The sequence below is a fragment of the Callospermophilus lateralis genome, unplaced genomic scaffold (assembly GCF_048772815.1).
Source record: "Callospermophilus lateralis isolate mCalLat2 unplaced genomic scaffold, mCalLat2.hap1 Scaffold_45, whole genome shotgun sequence".
In the NCBI taxonomy this organism is placed as follows: Eukaryota; Metazoa; Chordata; class Mammalia; order Rodentia; family Sciuridae; genus Callospermophilus; species Callospermophilus lateralis.
In genome coordinates, this window is record NW_027514398.1 from 3526052 (window position 1) to 3544677 (window position 18626).

The 18626-nt window shown below is 43.7% G+C and overlaps 1 protein-coding gene across 1 annotated transcript in view; it reads right to left on the minus strand.

The window, feature by feature from the left end:
• The window catches only part of LOC143388916 (arf-GAP with SH3 domain, ANK repeat and PH domain-containing protein 1-like), a 145356-nt gene that overhangs the window by 29378 nt on the left and 97352 nt on the right, over positions 1–18626 (minus strand). Inside the window, 7 exon segments of the mRNA XM_076842341.1 lie at positions 1483–1550; positions 1697–1812; positions 3355–3440; positions 3674–3860; positions 9616–9707; positions 11577–11710; positions 13119–13282. Coding sequence (XP_076698456.1) covers positions 1483–1550; positions 1697–1812; positions 3355–3440; positions 3674–3860; positions 9616–9707; positions 11577–11710; positions 13119–13282 — 847 coding nt within the window.

Consider the following 18626-nt stretch of genomic DNA (forward strand, 5'->3'; position numbering starts at 1 on the left):
CAGCAAGTGTACACCATTTCAATTGAAAGGCCAAAACATGCTAACGTCACACAAACACTGAGCAAACCACACCATATTCTTGGCTTCGAATGAATCAGGGGTAGCTGCACTGTAGGCACGACTCTGATAGGACAGGCTGGACTAGATGTGACAGGCTTGGGGGATTGCAGAGAACTGAAGGCAGAGCTTTTCTCCAAAACTAAAAGCATTTTTAACATTATTAAAATAAACCTCAGAACTGCAAATTCCTGGCTGGAAAACAAAATCAGGAGTATGTCAAATTTAAGAGATAGCCCTTTACAAAGTCCCAGCCCAGGGTCTTTATTTATTTTTGGTACTGGGGACTGAACCCAGTCAAGTGCTCTGCCATGAGCTACATCACAGTTCTTTTTAAATATTCAGATGGGGTCTAAGTTACCCAGGTTGGCCTTAAACTTGCAACCCTCCTGCCTCAGTGTCCAGAGTAACTGGGATTATTGGCATGCCATTTCTTATTTATAAAATGTGGGTAAGGATAACTGTCTTAAAGGGTCCTTTTAAGAATAAAAAAAATACAACTGTGAGGCCTGGAACCTGGCACTCAGCAGAAAATTTGAGGGAATATGCCTTCTTCTTTCTTCTTTCTCCCTTTCCCATGAGCTATGGTGTGAATACAGTTTGTCCCCTCTGGAACTCATGCTAGAATCCAATCCACATGGTGAGGTATTAAGTGGGTGGAGACTGAATCCAATCATAATGTTTAGAGGTGGGGGACTCCAGGAGGTGACTGGGATTAAGATGCTCACCGAGGTGGAGCCCTAAGACTGAATACTGATGGCTTTGGAAGAAGAGGGAGATGACACACGTGCTCTTAGTCTCTCATGTAATGTGTTATACCAGCAAAAAGGCCACCATAAGATATGGCCCCTGTACCTGAACCAGATCCAAGAGCTGAAAAAAAATCTATTTTCTTTGTAACTACCAAGTCTGTGGTACTGTGTTGTTAGCAACAGAGACACAGACTGAGTCACTATGGTCAGGAGTGCATGCTGACATGAAGGCCCAGGGTATTAAGCAAGAGCTAGTGGGGTCCAAAGGTGAGCATGCACTGTGGGTTGGGGAGCTGGGAGAGCTGTGTGCTCAGTGCCTGAGAACCAGCACACTGGGCTTTACCTGCCAGCTTTGAAAGTGGCTTCCCTACAATTCTTTACTGTTAGCTGCAGAGCAAGCCTAATGGACACGGCCTCATCCTCAACCCTAGCTGGCATCGACACCTCTCCAAAGCCTCTCACTCCCACGTCACGACTATATTCAAAAGACATGCAGATGACAAGTTTGTCATTTTACCACTTTTTCAAATGCAGCTTAGTGCTTGTCTGAATTTCTTTAGCAAATGTTTAAAGGAATGAATCTGCTTCCTTTATCTCCAATTCCACTTTCTCAAAATGACACTTTCAAGGCTGCTGATGTCTAAAAAAATCTCCCATTCCATTTTTTGCTCACCAGATCTTCACACTGGGAAGCTTTGATTCTCTTTGCTATGTCCAAGGCAGTTTCTCCAGCTTGGTTAACTGAAATACGGGGAAAAACAAATTACATGATCATCTAGGATACATCTTGAAAGTCAAGGAACAATAACTGAAGTACCATGTAAGTCTCAGTCCTGCTGGAGAAATGTTCAGAGAATGGTTACCAAGAGACACCAAGGCAGGCTTACCGATGACTATGGTGGGCTTGCTCCTCAGCAGCAGCTTCAGGCACTCAGGCTTGCCGTACATGCTGCAATAGTGCAGAACCGTATTTCCCAGGGACGTCTGCTTATCCAGGTTCCCACTGAAAAATTACAACATTGTTGGAAGAACTGACTTCCTCTACAACTTAAACTGTGTGCAACGGTAGTTCCTCCCTCTTTTGCAGGAGAGATGTACCTGCATTTCATGAATTCTGCAGATTCCTGAACTACAAACTGTACTAAACCCTATAAAGACTGTGTTTTTTTCCATATATACATATGCCTGTGGATAAAGTGTAATTTATAAATCAGGCACAGAAAGAGATTAACAACAATAGACTGTAATGAAAGTTACTGAAAACTTATGAATTATTTATTTTTAGAATTTTCAGACCATGGATGACCATGGGTAACTGACAACTCAGAAAGCAAAACTGCAGATTAAGGGGAAACTAATACTGTAATTCCTCATTTCTGTGGTTTTTTTTAAAATACAGAGCCAAACTATGTTGTTTATGTTGTGCAGGCTGGCCTGGTACTTGTGATTTTCCAACCTTAGACTCTTGAGCAGTTGGGACAAGAGGCATACGCCACCAGGCTTAGCCTTATAATTACTTATTTCTGTGTTAATAACTGACTCAAATATGAGCCCTTATTGTTCACAGGGAAAATCATGTTCCTAACATTACACCTAACTTTGTCCACAACATACTGATAGGAATGGTGGGCACTTACTGAGTGCCTCCTGTGGGACAGACACTCTCTTAGCTTTTCTAGGTATGGCACATGTAATCTTTATACCCACTTGATGAGTACTATTCATAGCTTCTATTGCACAGATGAAAAACCAAGGTGCACAGATGAAAAAACCAAGGTATATACAGAGGCTACGTGCTTATTTTCATGACTACCAAGACAGGGACAGGCAAGTGGGGACGTGGACAGGGGGACTTGTCTGGAGACCACGTTCTCTGCCACTACACTGCTACTTCTGAGGAGGAAGCCTGGGCATTTATGCCATTTGGCTCCTTCCACGCACCATTCTTCCCATTCGATGACTCCCTCTGGATAAGCTCCAGCTCCTCCTCTCATCTGCTGCTTACAGAGCAGTGCAATAAAGAATTTAGCAGATACCAACCTCCTGTGTTTGGTGTTACACTCCTACCAGTGTGTTCCTAATTTGAATGAACCATGATCCAGCCACATACACTGCTGCCTTACGCTGAGCTTAGGAACAATGAAAATTCACAAAACATGGCTGGCCTTGCTGTTACGCCTTCTTTTGACTTGTCCTAGTGTAGCAGGTTTCTGGACACAGAGATGGGATTTTACATTTATCGAGGCCAGCGGTTGGCAAACTATAGCCTGTGGAACATATCTGGCCCATCCCCAGTTTTTGTAAATGAAATTTTCCTGGAACACAGCCACGCTCGCTCATTTACATGCTGTCTCTAGCTGCTTTCAATCCACAATGGCTGAAGCGAACAGCTGCAATAGAGACCTCATGGCTTGCAAAGCCTCAAATTTTTATTATCTGACTTTTTAGGAAAAAGCTTGCTCAGTCCTGATCCAGGCCACTAACAGGACCCATTTGTGCTACTGTGTAAGTCATATAAATTCAACAGAGAAAGCAAAAGCCATACCAGTTTTGTACAAGGAAGTCAACTAAATGGAGAGATGTCTGGTCTGCAGTTCGGACGGCAAGATGAAGAGCGGTCTCCCCGAGCTCCTGAGAAGGGAAGGGTAAGGATGGCAGGATGAGAACAGGCCCACTTGCCTCCAGCAGCTTCAGCTGCATCCATGCACTAAACAATTATTAAGAGGACCGCTTTCACTTTGAATTCTCGTTGTTTAGACATGTCCACACAATCAAGGTATCAGGATCCATCATCTTGCGCTACAGTAACATAACATCATCTGAGCAGCTGTGATGTTCTGCCCTGGAATTTTAACAGGCCCTACCTGTCCAGGTTCCAGCAGTGGTTCCATGAGCTCCACCCCCTCTGCATAGACTTGAATGAGTGCAAGTAGATCCCTGGATTTGATGGCCTCCAGCAACTCACTCAGCTTAGCTGACGAGGAGGAGCAGGTCTTCCTTGAGAACCTGTGGTGGACGTACTTCGCAGTGATGTACTCTTTTCATACAGTCCTACAACAGAACAAAACAAAATGACCCAAGAACTTGATTTTTCAATAGCTAAAGGTTCACACATTGTTCTGACAGACATTCTTCTTTGAGAAGAGCTTTTAAGAGCCATTAAATTATGGTTCTTTTCAATATTCAAACAAACCAGGTTTTAGACCAAGTTATTACAAGAGAGACAAAAGAAAGAAATTGATATATATTTACTAGTATATGCAGGTAATGTGCAGTTACAAAATTAATGGTTTATAGACCATAACTGATTTTTCCCCATCATGAGATCATAAGAAATTTATTAATATTTCAAACTCAAATCCATGTAAGTATTTATAGAAGTTGAAAAATCAAAGAAGTTAAAACTCCTTAAAGACCAATTAAAAGTTTTCAGAGCTTTGAGAAAAGGATTTTAGTCTTCAGATACAATACCCCATTTTATAGTTGATGTTACTGAGGCTCAGAAAAACTGTCTTCAGTAACCCCCAAAGGATGATAACGACTCTCTTCCCTGCACAGGTTTCAGGCTGGCAGCAGTAGCCTACTGTGGACAACCAGCCCAAGGTCTGAGTGGGTGTGACATTTCTTGAATAGTCACCCTTGCTACTTCAGTTCACTTGCTCCTGGTGTGACCAAACCCACCTCCTGGCCACTGGAAAATACAACCTAAGGGCTGGGGTTGTGATTCGGTGGTAGTGTGCTTGCCTAGCATGTGTGAGGCACTGGGTTTGATTCTTAGCACCACATACATATAAGTAAAATAAAGGTCCATCAACCACTAAAAAAAAAAGAAAGAAAAAGAAAATACAACCTAAGTGGCACAATGGTCATCTTTGCCACCTTTGGGATAATTCTGAAACAGAAGTCAGCTCAGAGGAAAGGAGACAAGAGATAGGCAGACAGAGCTGGGGTCAGAAGATCATGTCTGCCATTCCAGATCCAGCTGTACCTGAACAGATACCAACCTCCTGTGTTTGGTGTTACATTCCTACCAGTGTGTCCCTAATTTGAATGAACCATTTTCCTCGTTCCACGAGCCACTTAATAAAAAGACAGCAAACAGAGTCTGAGTTCATATCCTAGTTCTGCAGCATGCTAGCTGTGTGCCCTTACTTCATCTTTATGAGCTTCTGCTTTTTCATCTAAAAATGGTGAACAATACTCCTTAGCACATTTTGAATTCAAGAAAGTACAGCAGGGCTGGGGATGTGGCTCAAGCGGTAGCGCGCTCGCCTGGCATGCATGCGGCCCAGATTGAATCCTTAGCACCACATACAAACAAAGATGTTGTGTCCACTGAAAACTAATTAATAAATATTAAAAATATTCTCTTTAAAAAAAAAGAAAGAAAGTACAGCACCTAACAGATGCTTTCTTGCTTCAGAGATGGCTCTCTCACACCTGCGGTAACTGTTGCTGGCCCCTGCGTTCTACACTGTTCAGAACTGTACAGTTCTCTCATTCTGGGTTGACGGTCAAAAGAGCTAAGCTGGGTGAGGACAGCACACAGCTATTGGCCCTTCCTCAACTTTGTGCAGCGTCTGCTAAGTAACCAAGATCTAGCACGCATGGGTGTCTTTATACTTAGGTCAAGTCCTTTTTGGATGGCCACAGTGTGATGTGCTAGAAGACTGCTAAAGAGGGCTAGGGTAGCTCAGTGGTAGAGTGCTTGCCCAGCATGTGTGAGAATGTGGATTCCATCCCAAGTGCGCGCTTGCGCACGCACACACACACAAACTGGAAACAAACAAACAAAAACTTTCACTAAGGTGAAAGAATGGGCTAAGCCTGGCTTCTGGGTCCCCTCGTGACTTACATGAAGTGTGAAGGCAGCTACTGTGTTGAGCACCAGGCTGAAGAACTGAACAGATTGCTTTAATCTGATACCACTTGATAGACCAAGTTCTGGATGTGCCTGTTCTCTTATCTGTAAAATACGACTAACGCCCCCTGCCTTATGTACCCTCCCAGGGATGCGAGAGTAGGTACAGAACAGAGTGATGCATGGGTTAAAGCCTCATTTTGAAAGCTGTCTTCCTTTTGCTACCAGAAGGCAGAACTAGGACCAATGATGGAGAGCTGTGGGAGGGAGACCTCTGGTGTTTTAACTAACCTTCAGCAAGTTCTGCAGGTAGCATCCAGGTGCTGGAAGGAACACACCAACAAAAGTGACCATCTGGCAGAAATGATGCAGAGGACACTCGGGTGTCGTACCACCTGGGCCACCCTGAAGATCTCCACCCTTGGGTCACCCGATCTGTGGCCACAGGAAGTGTGTGGCCTCTCACTAGACAGGATATGTTCAATTCTTCCAGGGCTCTTGGTTTGTAGTCCCCTGGCAATCACAGGTTTTGTGACACTGGGGTTCTGGGGAGGGGAAAGGTCAGTTGTCTAAAGCTCTGGACAACAGAGCTCCCCTCCTAGGGCTGGAAAAGACAGCTCCCCCCAAACCTGGCCCTGCTCATCTACCGTATTCCGATCAGTGGTCCCTGTATGTACCTGGGGGCTTGGGCGAAAGCCCACGGGTTACCTTCTCAGGGAGCTCTTCAAACGCCCCACACTTAGACCCACCAGCAAGGCCTTAGCCACCAGCAACTCCCCTCAGAACACACTGAAGTCCAACTATTCTGCTTCGTCCCCCTGCTGCCACCTCTGGCTGCACTGCTTCCATTCTGCAGTGGATCTGGCAGACCAGATTCTCCCTGGCTGTGCTTCCATCTGGCCCACCATCTGTCCTTCACAATCAGCTACAGCAGGACTTCTAACCTCAGGATGATTGGCCTCTGCCCACTGGTGCCAGTGACACCTGCCCAGGTCTGGACACCGCTTAGTGTCCTCTGGTGGCCAAGGACGGTCACCCCTAGTTGAGAACTGCTGTGTTAAAATGACACATTAAAAACAGAACTTAGATCATCAAGCTTCTCTGTTTAAAACCTCTCAGTCACACTTAGGATAAAACCCCAAACATCACACATCCTACAGGCCACCTGTGATGTGGCCCCACCTCACATACCATCTCCTACACTCTGCCTCCTGTTGTCCCGCAGTCACACCTGCCTTTGTCTTACAGCTTAGAATGGCTGCGCCTGTCCTGCACCCACACCACTGTCCATCAGCCTAGCCCACTCTCAGGCCCACCTACTGCAGCTCTCCACTCTAACGACCCCCTCCTACCAAAACCCTACTCATCTTCTCGTATTCCCTTTATAACACCTAATTCTAGGAGAAATTATACTATCTAGTTTTTAATTCTCTGTTTTCCTCACCATGGTCAGAATGTAAGGACAGGAATTCTGTGTTGTTACTGTATCTTTGGCACTTAACACAATACCCAGAGCATAGAGGTGGCCTAATAAGAATTTACTGAATGAACAGGGCAGGTGGCACATGCCTGAAATCCCAGCTATTTGGGAGACTGGGACAGGAGGATTGCAAATTCAAGGCCAGTCTAAAAGAGCTTAGACTGTCTCAAAAAAAAAAGTTGTTTGCTGAATGACTAAATTATGAACTGCATATTACAGAAGGTTCACTTTATTTCTCTGGGTAGCTGTCCAAATAATGAAATAATACTTATACAGAGTGCTGTCCCCAGTCATTTTTTAATTCAAGTCCCTTAAGCCTTAGCATAACCCCAAGAGGTAGACACAGTCTTCAGATGAGGAAACTGAGGCTCAAGCCTAGCCTAAGGTCACACAGCTCAAGTCACAGAGGGCAGGGATCTGAAGTGCAGCAGCCTAGTTATACTCTCTCCTAGCAAGGTCTGAGTTCTGGGTGTGCAGAGACTCTGGAAGCACTGGCGTGGGCAGGATGGCTCTCTGTGTGCTCAAGCCCTTGCTGCCAGAAGGCTGGTGAGGGGACTCAGAATTTCTTTGTTTACTGCAGCTTTATGATCGAGTTGATTTCCCAAGTTGACCTCTCAGGGTGAACTGCTCTTACTAGTGTGGAAAAGACATCGGCAGTTTTGTGACAATATATTGGAGACCAAGCAAGATGGTCTCCATGTTAGGTGGGGGAGCTATCCAAGCCCCCTGCACCCCAAACTCTCACTCCCTGGGTCACACCTATGCTACCCTCCAGACCCCAGGCATCATGGCTGATAGGCTCTGCATGCAGTTTGTCTCCTGCTGTTTCCCCAGCAGACAGGAAGCACACAGCAGGCATTTGCAGAATCCAAGAAAAGACCACTGCTAAGAGGCTTCTGTGAGACTTGATCTCACATTTCAGACTGAATGTGCCCACTAATAATTTGAGTAGTTTCTCAAATCTGGTGTCCAAGGAAGAGAGGTGTCCTGCTTCCAGCCTTCCTCCTCCAAGGCCTTCCCTGACCACTGGGGCAGTCAGTCTCTATCCTACTCTACACAGCACTGAGAACACTTGAATTGTGGGGGCTGAGGGTGTAGCTTGGTGATAGAGCGTGATTGCCATGCGTAAGATCCTGGGTTTAATTCAATTAAAACATTTTTAATAGATTAATAGAGTTACATGGCTCAAACATAAAAGTGGTATCAAAGAATACTTAGAAGTCTCACACCCACTCCTGCCCAAAGCATGCAATTTTATTGATTTCCTGTGTGCTTTCAAGTGTTCCCTCAAGTGAATTTTGGTTCATAAACATCTACCTTTATGCATCTTTTACTATCAGAATCTAAGACCTAGGCAGTGGGTAGTGAGAGATCTAGGAGGAATTATCAACAAATTGAGTCAAATTTCAGTTCCCAAGTTTGAACATTAGCCTGGATTGAAAGGACAGGTGTACTTTACTGACTCCCTGGCACCCTTCCTTTCCCCAGGGCAGTCCATTTTGTTTGGTGCTCTGTGTCTTGCTTTCTTTTATGTAACAATGATCTATAGAGTGCTCAACTGTGTGACTGTACCCTAACATTCACTCAGAGGCCTATAAGTGGATACTTGCTTTGTTTATACTCTTGCTACTACAGAAGAGGAATAACTTCACAGAAGTGGGACAGTTGAGTCAAACGGTAAATAGACTTATAGCTTTGGTAAATATAGGTAATTTTTTTTTAAAAAAATTAATTGTATTTGGACAAAACACCTTTATTTTATTTATTTTTATGTGGTGCTCAGGATTGAACCCAGTGCCTCGCACATGCCAGGCAAGCACTCTACAGCTGAGCCACAATCCCCATCCCACTAATTTGATTTTTATAATGTGCCATCTTGTATTTCCACCAGCAACATATTAGTAGAATGTCTGCTTTCCCACAGACTTACTGAGTGAAAGCATTGGGGTGGAAAGCATTGGGAGTTTTGCCAGTCTGACCAGAATCTCCTATGGTCCTTTTCTTCTCTCTCTTTTTTTTTTTTTTGGTACCAGGGATGATTGAACCCAATAACATTCTACCACTGAGCTACAACCCCCATTCTTTTGCTTTTTGAACAGGGTCTTGCTGAGCTGTCCACGCTGGCTTTGAACTTGTGATCCTCCTGCCTCCCGAGTCTCTGGGATTATAGGTGAGCACCACAGTGCCCAGCTCCAGTAGTCTTTGTAGGTCTTTCATGTGTCACAACGTGCTCCAAGTGTAGAAAACTATCCTCATCCTCATGAAGTTCTATGCTCCACAGAGCAGGTGCTCAGCTGCACCTACCTAGGGGAAGCTGATGGTGGAAAGAATCTGTGGATTCCAAAAATACATTTTGCTGTGCTTTGCCCCAGTAATGGGAAAACTTAACAACTAAGAAGATTTTGGGGGAGGATAGAAAAACAATTATAGAACTGTGAACAATTTAACATATTAGAGATACTTACATATCACTTGAAGGGGTAGGTTTTGGTGAGGGGCTGGATAAATTTGCTTCCATAATATCATTAAAACTATTGTTTCCTACATTCTTGGCCAGCTGCAACATAAACAAAACACAATACAGTAAGCTCTTTACTATTAGTTAAAAGCTTCCTATTATTTGCTTTTGCGATTTCTGAATGTATATTTTCCTTCATTTGACTCAGAATATAAACCATCCATTCAACTGGTCAACAAAAATTTACTGAGCATCTACTTACTACATGCCAGGCACTAAACTCTGAATGAGAGAAATGGGCAGATCATGTTCTCTTTTCCCTAGGGAGGCTGACAAGAAAATCAATCACATCTACTATATCAAGTGATAATGCCAGAATAGAATAGGATCTGGTCCGACACACTGATAAACCCTTTGAGATCAGAGAGAGAAAGCTCCATCTGTGAGTTTAGGCTGAATTCCTAATGGGCAGAAAAAGATTTTTCAACCCCAGCCCATCTCCTCTTTATGATGACATTTACTCCTAGTGGGCAGAAAAGTAGGATTACTTTTTATATTTGGGTACAGATTAAGATGCTACAGGTAACTGAGGACCTACAGAACATATTGTTTCTGGATTCAAGATATTTCCAAGAAAATTTATCCTGGAGGGCCTTTGGTTATTCACATAATTTTGAGGGCAAGGTGAAGTTGAAGAAGTACTCATCCTTCAGTAGACAAGGCCTAGGCTTACTGCACATCGAGTGTTTAGGACTGGGCTTTCCTATTTCTAGGTGTTAGACTGGGTTTCATTTCCACAAGTCAAGGAGATGCACTTTATTCAGTAGCACCAACTGTGCACTAAAGGAGAAAGTGCTTAGGTATCAGGTCTGAGCCTTTCTCTGCAATCCCGAGGGAAACGGGGAGCCCATTGTCAGCACGATTTCCTATTTTCTGAATGAAGAGGCTCACACAGCACAAGGAGGGTCATCACTGCACAGTGGACCCTCAGCTGGGGCAGGCCGCTGGCTGGGACTGGCTGCCCTGAGCTTTTGGTACTTTTCTCCAGACAAGGCTAGTGACAAGCAAGGTCATCAGCTTGTCCTCAGCTCGTGTTCACTCAGGAGCTGCTCCAGGGAGACCCTTCTGAGTTCTATTTTACTTAAACATTTTCACTTTACATACAAAGACTTGCTCTTAGTGCACCAGCGTTAAACTTGTCAAGACAAGGCTCAGGGCCTCCAGGCATCATGCCAATGCCACCTGGGCCTTCTGTTTCCTTTCTTGACATATTTATGGCAGCACCAATTTAACTTGGATCTGATGAGGGCTCAATATTCAGGTGAATCATGATGGGAGGAGCAGTGGTTAAAGAAAAATTTAACTGTTCATAACATTTTTTTTCCACATTACAAAGCTAAGCAACACAAGTTCACACTGTTTATTCTGTTATGAGGTAAAGAAGTTACGAATTAAGGAGTAACTGGTTTTGTGACAGTGATTGTGACTTAGTAATTCTAAGTCATATGTACTTTTACAAACAGAAACAGTACAAATAAAATCAAGAACTTTTTAGTCATTATTTTTAATAACATAAGTCATTAGGTAATGTGAACATGTGATTTTAACTTATTATAAAAATGAATTCCTAGCCAGGTGAGGTGGTGTACACCTGTAATCACAGTGGCTTGGGAGGCTGAGGCAGAAGGACTGCAAGTTCAAAGCCAGCCTCAGCAACAGCGAGGTGCTAAGCCACTCAGTGAGACCCTGTCTCTAAAATACAAAATAGGTCTGGGGATGTGGCTCAGTAGTTAAATGCCCCTGGGTTCAATCCCCAGCATCAAAAAAAAAAAGTTGTTTCCTAAAACTCATAAAAAATTTAGGAAATTAGAATTCTTTGTACCTAGCAGAGACAAAAATCCCAAAACATTAAATATATTCATAAAAATAAATTTTAAGTTCTCTTTCAAAGTAGAGGTTATTACTTACCAAGAGTTCAGAAGTTCCTAATTTGTCTAATTCCAAAGATTGAATGCGAGAAATATGAACCCCCATTTCCCTATGGATGCCAGAACATTCTATACAGGTCAAAATACCCAAGTTGGTTGAAAGCCAAGTGGGTTCTGTGGAAACAATTTAATGAAACATATCTAATTTAGCATGCAATTACAGAGAAAGCTAAAATAGTATAAAACTTGCTTTGATGCTCCTTGGTTTCTTTTTTTTTAATCATTTAAAAAAATCGTTCTTTTTATATATACATAACAGTAGAGTGAATTTTGCCATATTATACATACATGGAGTATAATTTATTCTAACTAGGATCCCATTCTTGTGGTTGGATGGAACCGGAGATTATCATGCTAGATGAAATGAGCCAATCCCCTCTCCAAAAGACCAACAGCTGAATGTTCCCTCTGATATGTGAATACTGCCTCACAATAAGTGTGGGGTGGGGGTTTGGGGGTCACCAGATTGGACAGGAGCAGTGGGGAGAGGGGAATGGGAAAGACAGTAGAGTGAATCGGGCATAACTTTCCTCCTATATGAACACACGACCAGTGAAACTCCACATCATGCACAACCACAAGAGTCGGTTATTTCTTTTTGATCGGTCAGCACCTGAGCAGTTACTCTTCATTCTGCCACTTCCTCACACTGTGAGTCACTATCACACACACCTGAAAAGGGCAGGAAACCTGACTCCTCTCTGAGGTGCTTGTGGCATCCTGTGAAGTCCAGTGTGACAAGCAGAACAATAAGTAGATCACCAGGTTTGGCTCCCTGTTCTCACCTCTACTGTCTTGGTGACATAATGCAAATCACCTTGTCTGAGACCCAGTATCCTCATCTATCAAATGGGGACATCAGCATTTTCTCACAGAGCTTCTCTGAAGCTTCAGTGTGATAATTTAAGTAAAACCCCAACCACAATCCTCAGTACAGGGAAGCACTCTGCCATTGCCAGCTGTTGCCAACACCTCGGCGACACAGTGCTACCTGGAAGCAGAAGTTTGTGGGAGGGTGACATCGTGTGAAGCAGAGGCTGGGAAGTTTCAATGGGCAGGCAGGAAGGAAGGTCAGGTATTTTGTGTCAGCCGATTTCACACACACAGTTATTAATGCCTTATAATGGGGTGTGTTATCCTGACTGCAGGATGAGGAAGCTGCAGATCAGAATGGTAAAGGGACTTGACCTGACATCACCCAGGCCCCGAGGGCAGACTTGTTATCTATAATGGGACACCCTGTCTGTGCTCTTCCCTTAAGGTCCCTGGTGCTTATTTAACTGACCCTCATAGGAAAGGGAGCACGGTGGCCATCAAGGAGAACAGGTGGGCGCTTTCCAGGCAGAGCAAAGGGTGTAGGTAGGAGCAACTAAAGGGTGGGATGTTCATGGTGGGAACACATGTTGTGCGTGCGTGTGCGATGGTGTCCACAGGAGGCAAGGCTTTTAAGTAATGAGCTTATTCTATATTCTACATCTAGAGTGGATGCTTAGCAGGTCAGTTCAAGCATGGGGACAAATACCTGAGGAGCCACAGTCACAGCACACGTCATTCCCGGGGAGCCGCTGGACCTCTTCAATGATGGCTTTCGTCAGATCTTCCAAGCTGTTCTCCCCCGTGCTCTGCTCGCCCGGGAAGGCCATGGTCAGGGCCTCCTCTTTGCTGTTGGTCAGCACCGATATCCACCTGCGGTCAGAACAGCAGAGGCAGGAGGCCTTTGAGGGTTGGCCGTGGCTTTCTCCCTGCACTGCAAACAGTCCTCTTTCATTAAGAGCTTCCAAAAGAGACCCCCCACCCCAAGTAGCTATAAAATGAGGGAAAGGAGAGAAAGGAAACGCGAAGGAAAGACTTAAAGAGGGGAAAGCCACACAGGAGAAGACAGAGAAGTAGAAACCTGTGCAGCTAAGGACCGGCAGGAACACGCGTGGTGCCTTGTTTCTATGAAGGCAGAATCAAGGGGATGCCAGGGGGCAGGGGCCCAGTGAGGGATCACTGGAGAAGGGGAGGGAATGGGACAGAGCTCAGCAGAGGCATTTCTGTGGAAGCCCGTCTGTGAGGATGCTTACAGGTGAAAATGAAGGAATATCATGTTAGCAGCCATAACATTTATGCTTATGAAAAAGGAACATCAAACAGTGACGTTTACAATGAACAATGGAGCGTGAAGGCTCCCTGATAACATATGCTGTAGGACCGTCACCTATACCCAGTAACCCCCTGCCTCCAGTCCAAGTGTAAAACCACAGAAGCCCAAAGACAGGGTGCTGCCTAATAAAGCATGAAATAACCACGAAGGGGAATGTGAACAAGCAAGTTCTCAGGCACATCCTGTGATTCCAGCAACTCAGGAGGCCGAGGCAGGAGGATGACAAGTTCTAGGCCAGTCTCAGTAACCTAGTGAGACCCTTTCTTGAAATAAAAAACAAAAAGGACTGGATGTAGCACAGGGGTAGAGCCATTCTAGAGTTCAATTTTGGGAGAAAACAAAGCAAAATGTGGGAAACTTGGTGGGATCTGGAGTGGTCTGGTGGCAGCTGCCCCTTTTGGAAGGGGCATGAAATATTATTTTGCCACAGTCCCCACTGGTCTACTTCATTAGTTGATGACATTGGACCCTTCTGACTTTTGAAGTTGAGACTCAGGAAGTAAATTAACTGTGATTAAGGATGTGGGGAACAAGCAAGGCTCTGACCTGGGGGAGCTGGAAGATCTCACGTGCAACAGCAGAACCCTAATCAATTAAATCATAGTCTATTCACAGAAAGCCCGAGGGAACACAGGAGACACAAACTGACAATGTCCCCTACCTTACAAACATTTTGCAAGTAATTTCATTTACCTTGAGCAGTTCAGAGAACTTGTAAAAACATAACTATGTAATTACCTAAAAACTTCGATTTTTTTAAATGGTGGCAACAAAATATCACGTGATAATAAATATATAAGATTGCATTTATCAATTTATTTTCTTCCTTTTATCAGTGTATCATAATTGTACATAGTGGAATTTGTTCCACATTTATACATGCACACAATATAAAATATAACTTGGCCAATATTTAGTCCCCAGCATTTCTCCTCTTCCCTCCCTGGGTCCCTGTGCTCTACTTTACTGATCTCCCTTTGATTTTTTTAAAGATGGACACAATATCTTTACCTTTTATTATTTTTAATGTGGTGCCTTTGAACCCAATGCCCAATATGTGTGAGGCAAGCACTCTCCCACAAGCTACGACCCCAGCCCCCTCCCTTTGATTTTTATGAGACCCCTCCCCTTCTTCCTCTCCAGCTCCCACATGAGAGAAAACATACAACCCTATGTTTTAAGTCTGGCTCATTTCACTTAACATAATGGTCTCAAGCTCCATCCATTTTCCTGAAAATGACAATGTCATTATTTTTTTATGGCTGAATAAAACTCCATTGTGCATATACACCATATCTTCTGTATCTATTCATCTGTTGATGGACACCTAGGCTGGTTCCACAGTTTGGCTATTGTGAACTGGCCTGCTATAAACATGGGTATGCGTAGATTGGTACAGTATAACTTTAATTCTTTAAATACAATAAATACAAGGGAGTGGTACAGCTGGGTCAAATGGTGGTTCCCTTCCTAGTCTCCTGAGGAACCTCCATACTGACTTCCATGGGGGTTTTCCTAATTATAATCCCACCAATGATGTAAAAGTTATATTGAAAAACACTGCCAGCCACTGTCTTCAAAATGTCATATGGAGGTTTAGAACTGAGTACGTTGGGTATGTATTTTTTCCTCCACATCCTCTCTAGCATTATTATTTGTGTTCTTGATGGCTGCCATAACTTGTGTGAGATGAAATCTTCTCAGTTTTGATTCCCTAACTGCTAATGATGTTGAACATTTTTTTTCATGTATTTGTCAATTGCTTGTATTTCTTCTTTTGAGAAGAGTCTGTTTAGTTCATGTGTCCATTTATTATTTTCTTTGAATTCTTTATATATTCTGGTTATTAATCCTGTTATAGAATAGTTAGCAAAGATTTTCTCCTGTTCTATAGGTTCTCTCTTCACATTCTTGCTTCCTGTGCTGTGATTTTTAACTTGAGGCCATCCCATTTATTAACTCTTGGCATTATTTCCTGAGCTTTAGGGGTCCTAGCTGTGCCTACATGCTGGAGTGTTGACCCTATGTTTTCTTCTAGGAGTTGCATAGTTTCTGGCTTTATTTCCAAGTCTTTGATTCATTTTGAGTTGAAGTTGAGTTTTGTACAGGGTGAAAGATAGGGGTCTAGTCTCATTCTTGTGCGTGTGGATAACCAGTTTTTCCAGCACCATTTGTTAAAAAGGCTCTTTCCCCCCCAGTCTATGTTTTTGGCATCCCTGTCAAGAATCAGAATACTGTACATGCATGGGCTTGTCTCTGTGTCTTCTATTCTGTACCATTTGTATGTGTCTGTTATTATGCCAGTTTCTGCTACTACAGCTTTGCTGTATAATTTGAAGCCAGGTATTGTAATGACTAAAAAGGACGGATTTCACCAAAATGCTAACACTGGTTGTCTCTGAGTGATTTTCTTTAGGAAAAAACTGATGAGAAATAGCTTGTCTCTGCTTTTATGTAAGTTTCCTAATCTAAAATAAGTCTGTATTACTTTAATAAATGAGAAAGAAAAAGCCAAAGTTTAAAAAAGATAATGAAAAACAATGCCAGCCACAGGCTTCAAAATAAAAGCTTATCTTCAAAACGTCATATGGAGGTTTAGAACTGAGTATGTTGGGTATTTTTTTGTTATTTTGTTCTATATATTGTAGGATGAAGCTGATATAAAGCAAAGCACCATCTACAAAATGTTTGACTAAGTAATAGCGAAGTTTGAGAATTAAAACTATCTGCTTGAGCACTGGCTTGCACCTCACACCGTTGACTCTAGGTGGCGCTCACCTTCAGGACATCATGACACACCTGAATAGCTTCCCTTTTCTACTGTGATGCAGAAAACACCACTTCAGAACCAATGTCTAGGAATGGGCAGGGCACTCGATACATTTTAAATTAAACAGTATCTTTAATTATTTAGTCTCAAGTTAGAAAACAAACTGTTTTCTTAAAAAAAAATTCAAGAAACTGGTATGACAGGACTAGCTACTGTGCAACTGGCTGGCTGGACTCCTGTTACTGGTCTCCCTGCTGATTGCAGACATTTCCAGTTTGCTTTCCTCAGGCACCATGACGTTCCGCTCCTTAATATGGACCAGTCTCTACCATGGGCCAAGGACTTATAATTTTGAAACAAAATTCCCCGTGAGCCTGTAGGCTGGGCTTTAAAAAACCTTGAAAATGAGGCAACAGAAGCCAGAACAGTTATGTGACTTTCCCAGGGCCCTGCAGCTGGACTGGGAAGGCTGGGAGGAAAGCCATTTTGTTGGCCCCCTTTCAAAATTTCTCCCATTATGCCACATTTGTCTCTTCACCCCAAGGCTCAGGATAAAAAAAACAAAGAAGTTTGTCAGGATAATCAGAAAAAAATAGATTTAAAGGACAATTAAGTCTCCAGGGAAGTAATTCAGATTTGATGGAATTGGAGTGGCTATATTTCAAAAGGGTCAAGAGTCAAAGTAACTACTTCTGACAATATGTAACTTTTAAATTATTTTAAAGTAACAGACATAAAAAAGTCTAAGCAGCAATACATAATTGTATCTTAATACCTTAAAAATAACTTTGAGTTTTACAAGATAAAAAAATAAATTGCCACCCTGTGAGGAGCTTCACACATTTCGTCCTCACTCGCAAAATCCTCATTCTCCTCAGCTTACTGAAGAGATGGCCATGGCCCCATAACTTAGGAGAAAGGCGCTGGTGAGCAGAACTTGGAGCAAAGGCCACTGCTGCTTGACACCACCCCCTTCCTTGGTCAGAAAGAATTTTTTTCATTTACTTCCACTGGACACTTTTTTTGCACTGGGTCGGAACCCAATGATTCAGTGAAACTGCCTCTATGTGAACCTGGAGGTAAAAAAAAAAAACTGAGGCTTCCCTCTGGGCACGTGATTTCTTTGTGCAGTTACCTCCTACATCACTCAAAATGAAGCCTCCCGCCTCTACCTGAAGAGGCTGAAGTGCAAAATGTGTGGCAATTTCACGATGGACAAAGCAACATTTTTACTGAAGAGTGCTGAGTCCCACGGGCAGGAAACCAGTCATCTAACAAAATGGGGCTGAACTGCCTCTAAGCCCTGAGAATCAGTAAGACACTGGAGGCCTGGGTTTAGACAGAAGGCCACAAAGATGAGGTGGACCCCTCCTGACCTTACATGAATTTCTCATTTGTTTTCCAGTTAGAGCTCTGAGGAGGGGGAGAGAGGGAAGAGAGGAATCAGAGAAGTTCAGGAAGCAATATTCCCCTGTGGGTTTGGAATTCTGTCTGGATTGAAATCCTTGTTTACCAGGACCCTGGCCACAGGCACACTGTGCCTGTTTCCTCATCTGCAAACTAGGGATCAAAGTTCCTCCTTCCTGGGATTGTGGCCTACCAAGCACAGTAACCTCAATAAACACCAGCTTTTGAATCTGTGGGTGGAAGGCAGCCCTCCTGACAGGGCCCCTTCTCATCTGGTTCCTGAGTCATACTTCTCCTCTGCCAACTCTGTGCTCGGAACATCAAGCCCAGGGGCCTCTCCCCGCTCTGCCTGTTGCTTCTTGCCGTCAGGACCATGCCTGCAGGGCAGAGTGCTTACACCCTTCCGTGCCTGCCAGAGCCAGCACAGCTTATCTTCCTCAAGAATGTCACTTCCGCAAGAACCTCAGAAGGTGAGCACCCCGAGTCTGCTTCCCCCCAGTAGCCCTTGTGCTTAGCGCCTGCTCCAATGTCACATGGCTCATCTCCTTCGGGGCAGGGCTCCGCTACATTTCTTGTTGTGTTCTCAGTGCTTTGCACTGTTCTTGGTATCTCAGTGGCATTTAATAAGTATTCAGGTGGATGAGTGGGTACACAGAGATGGCTCTTCCTTCTCTGTCTCCCTAACCTGCCTTTCCACTTTATTCTCT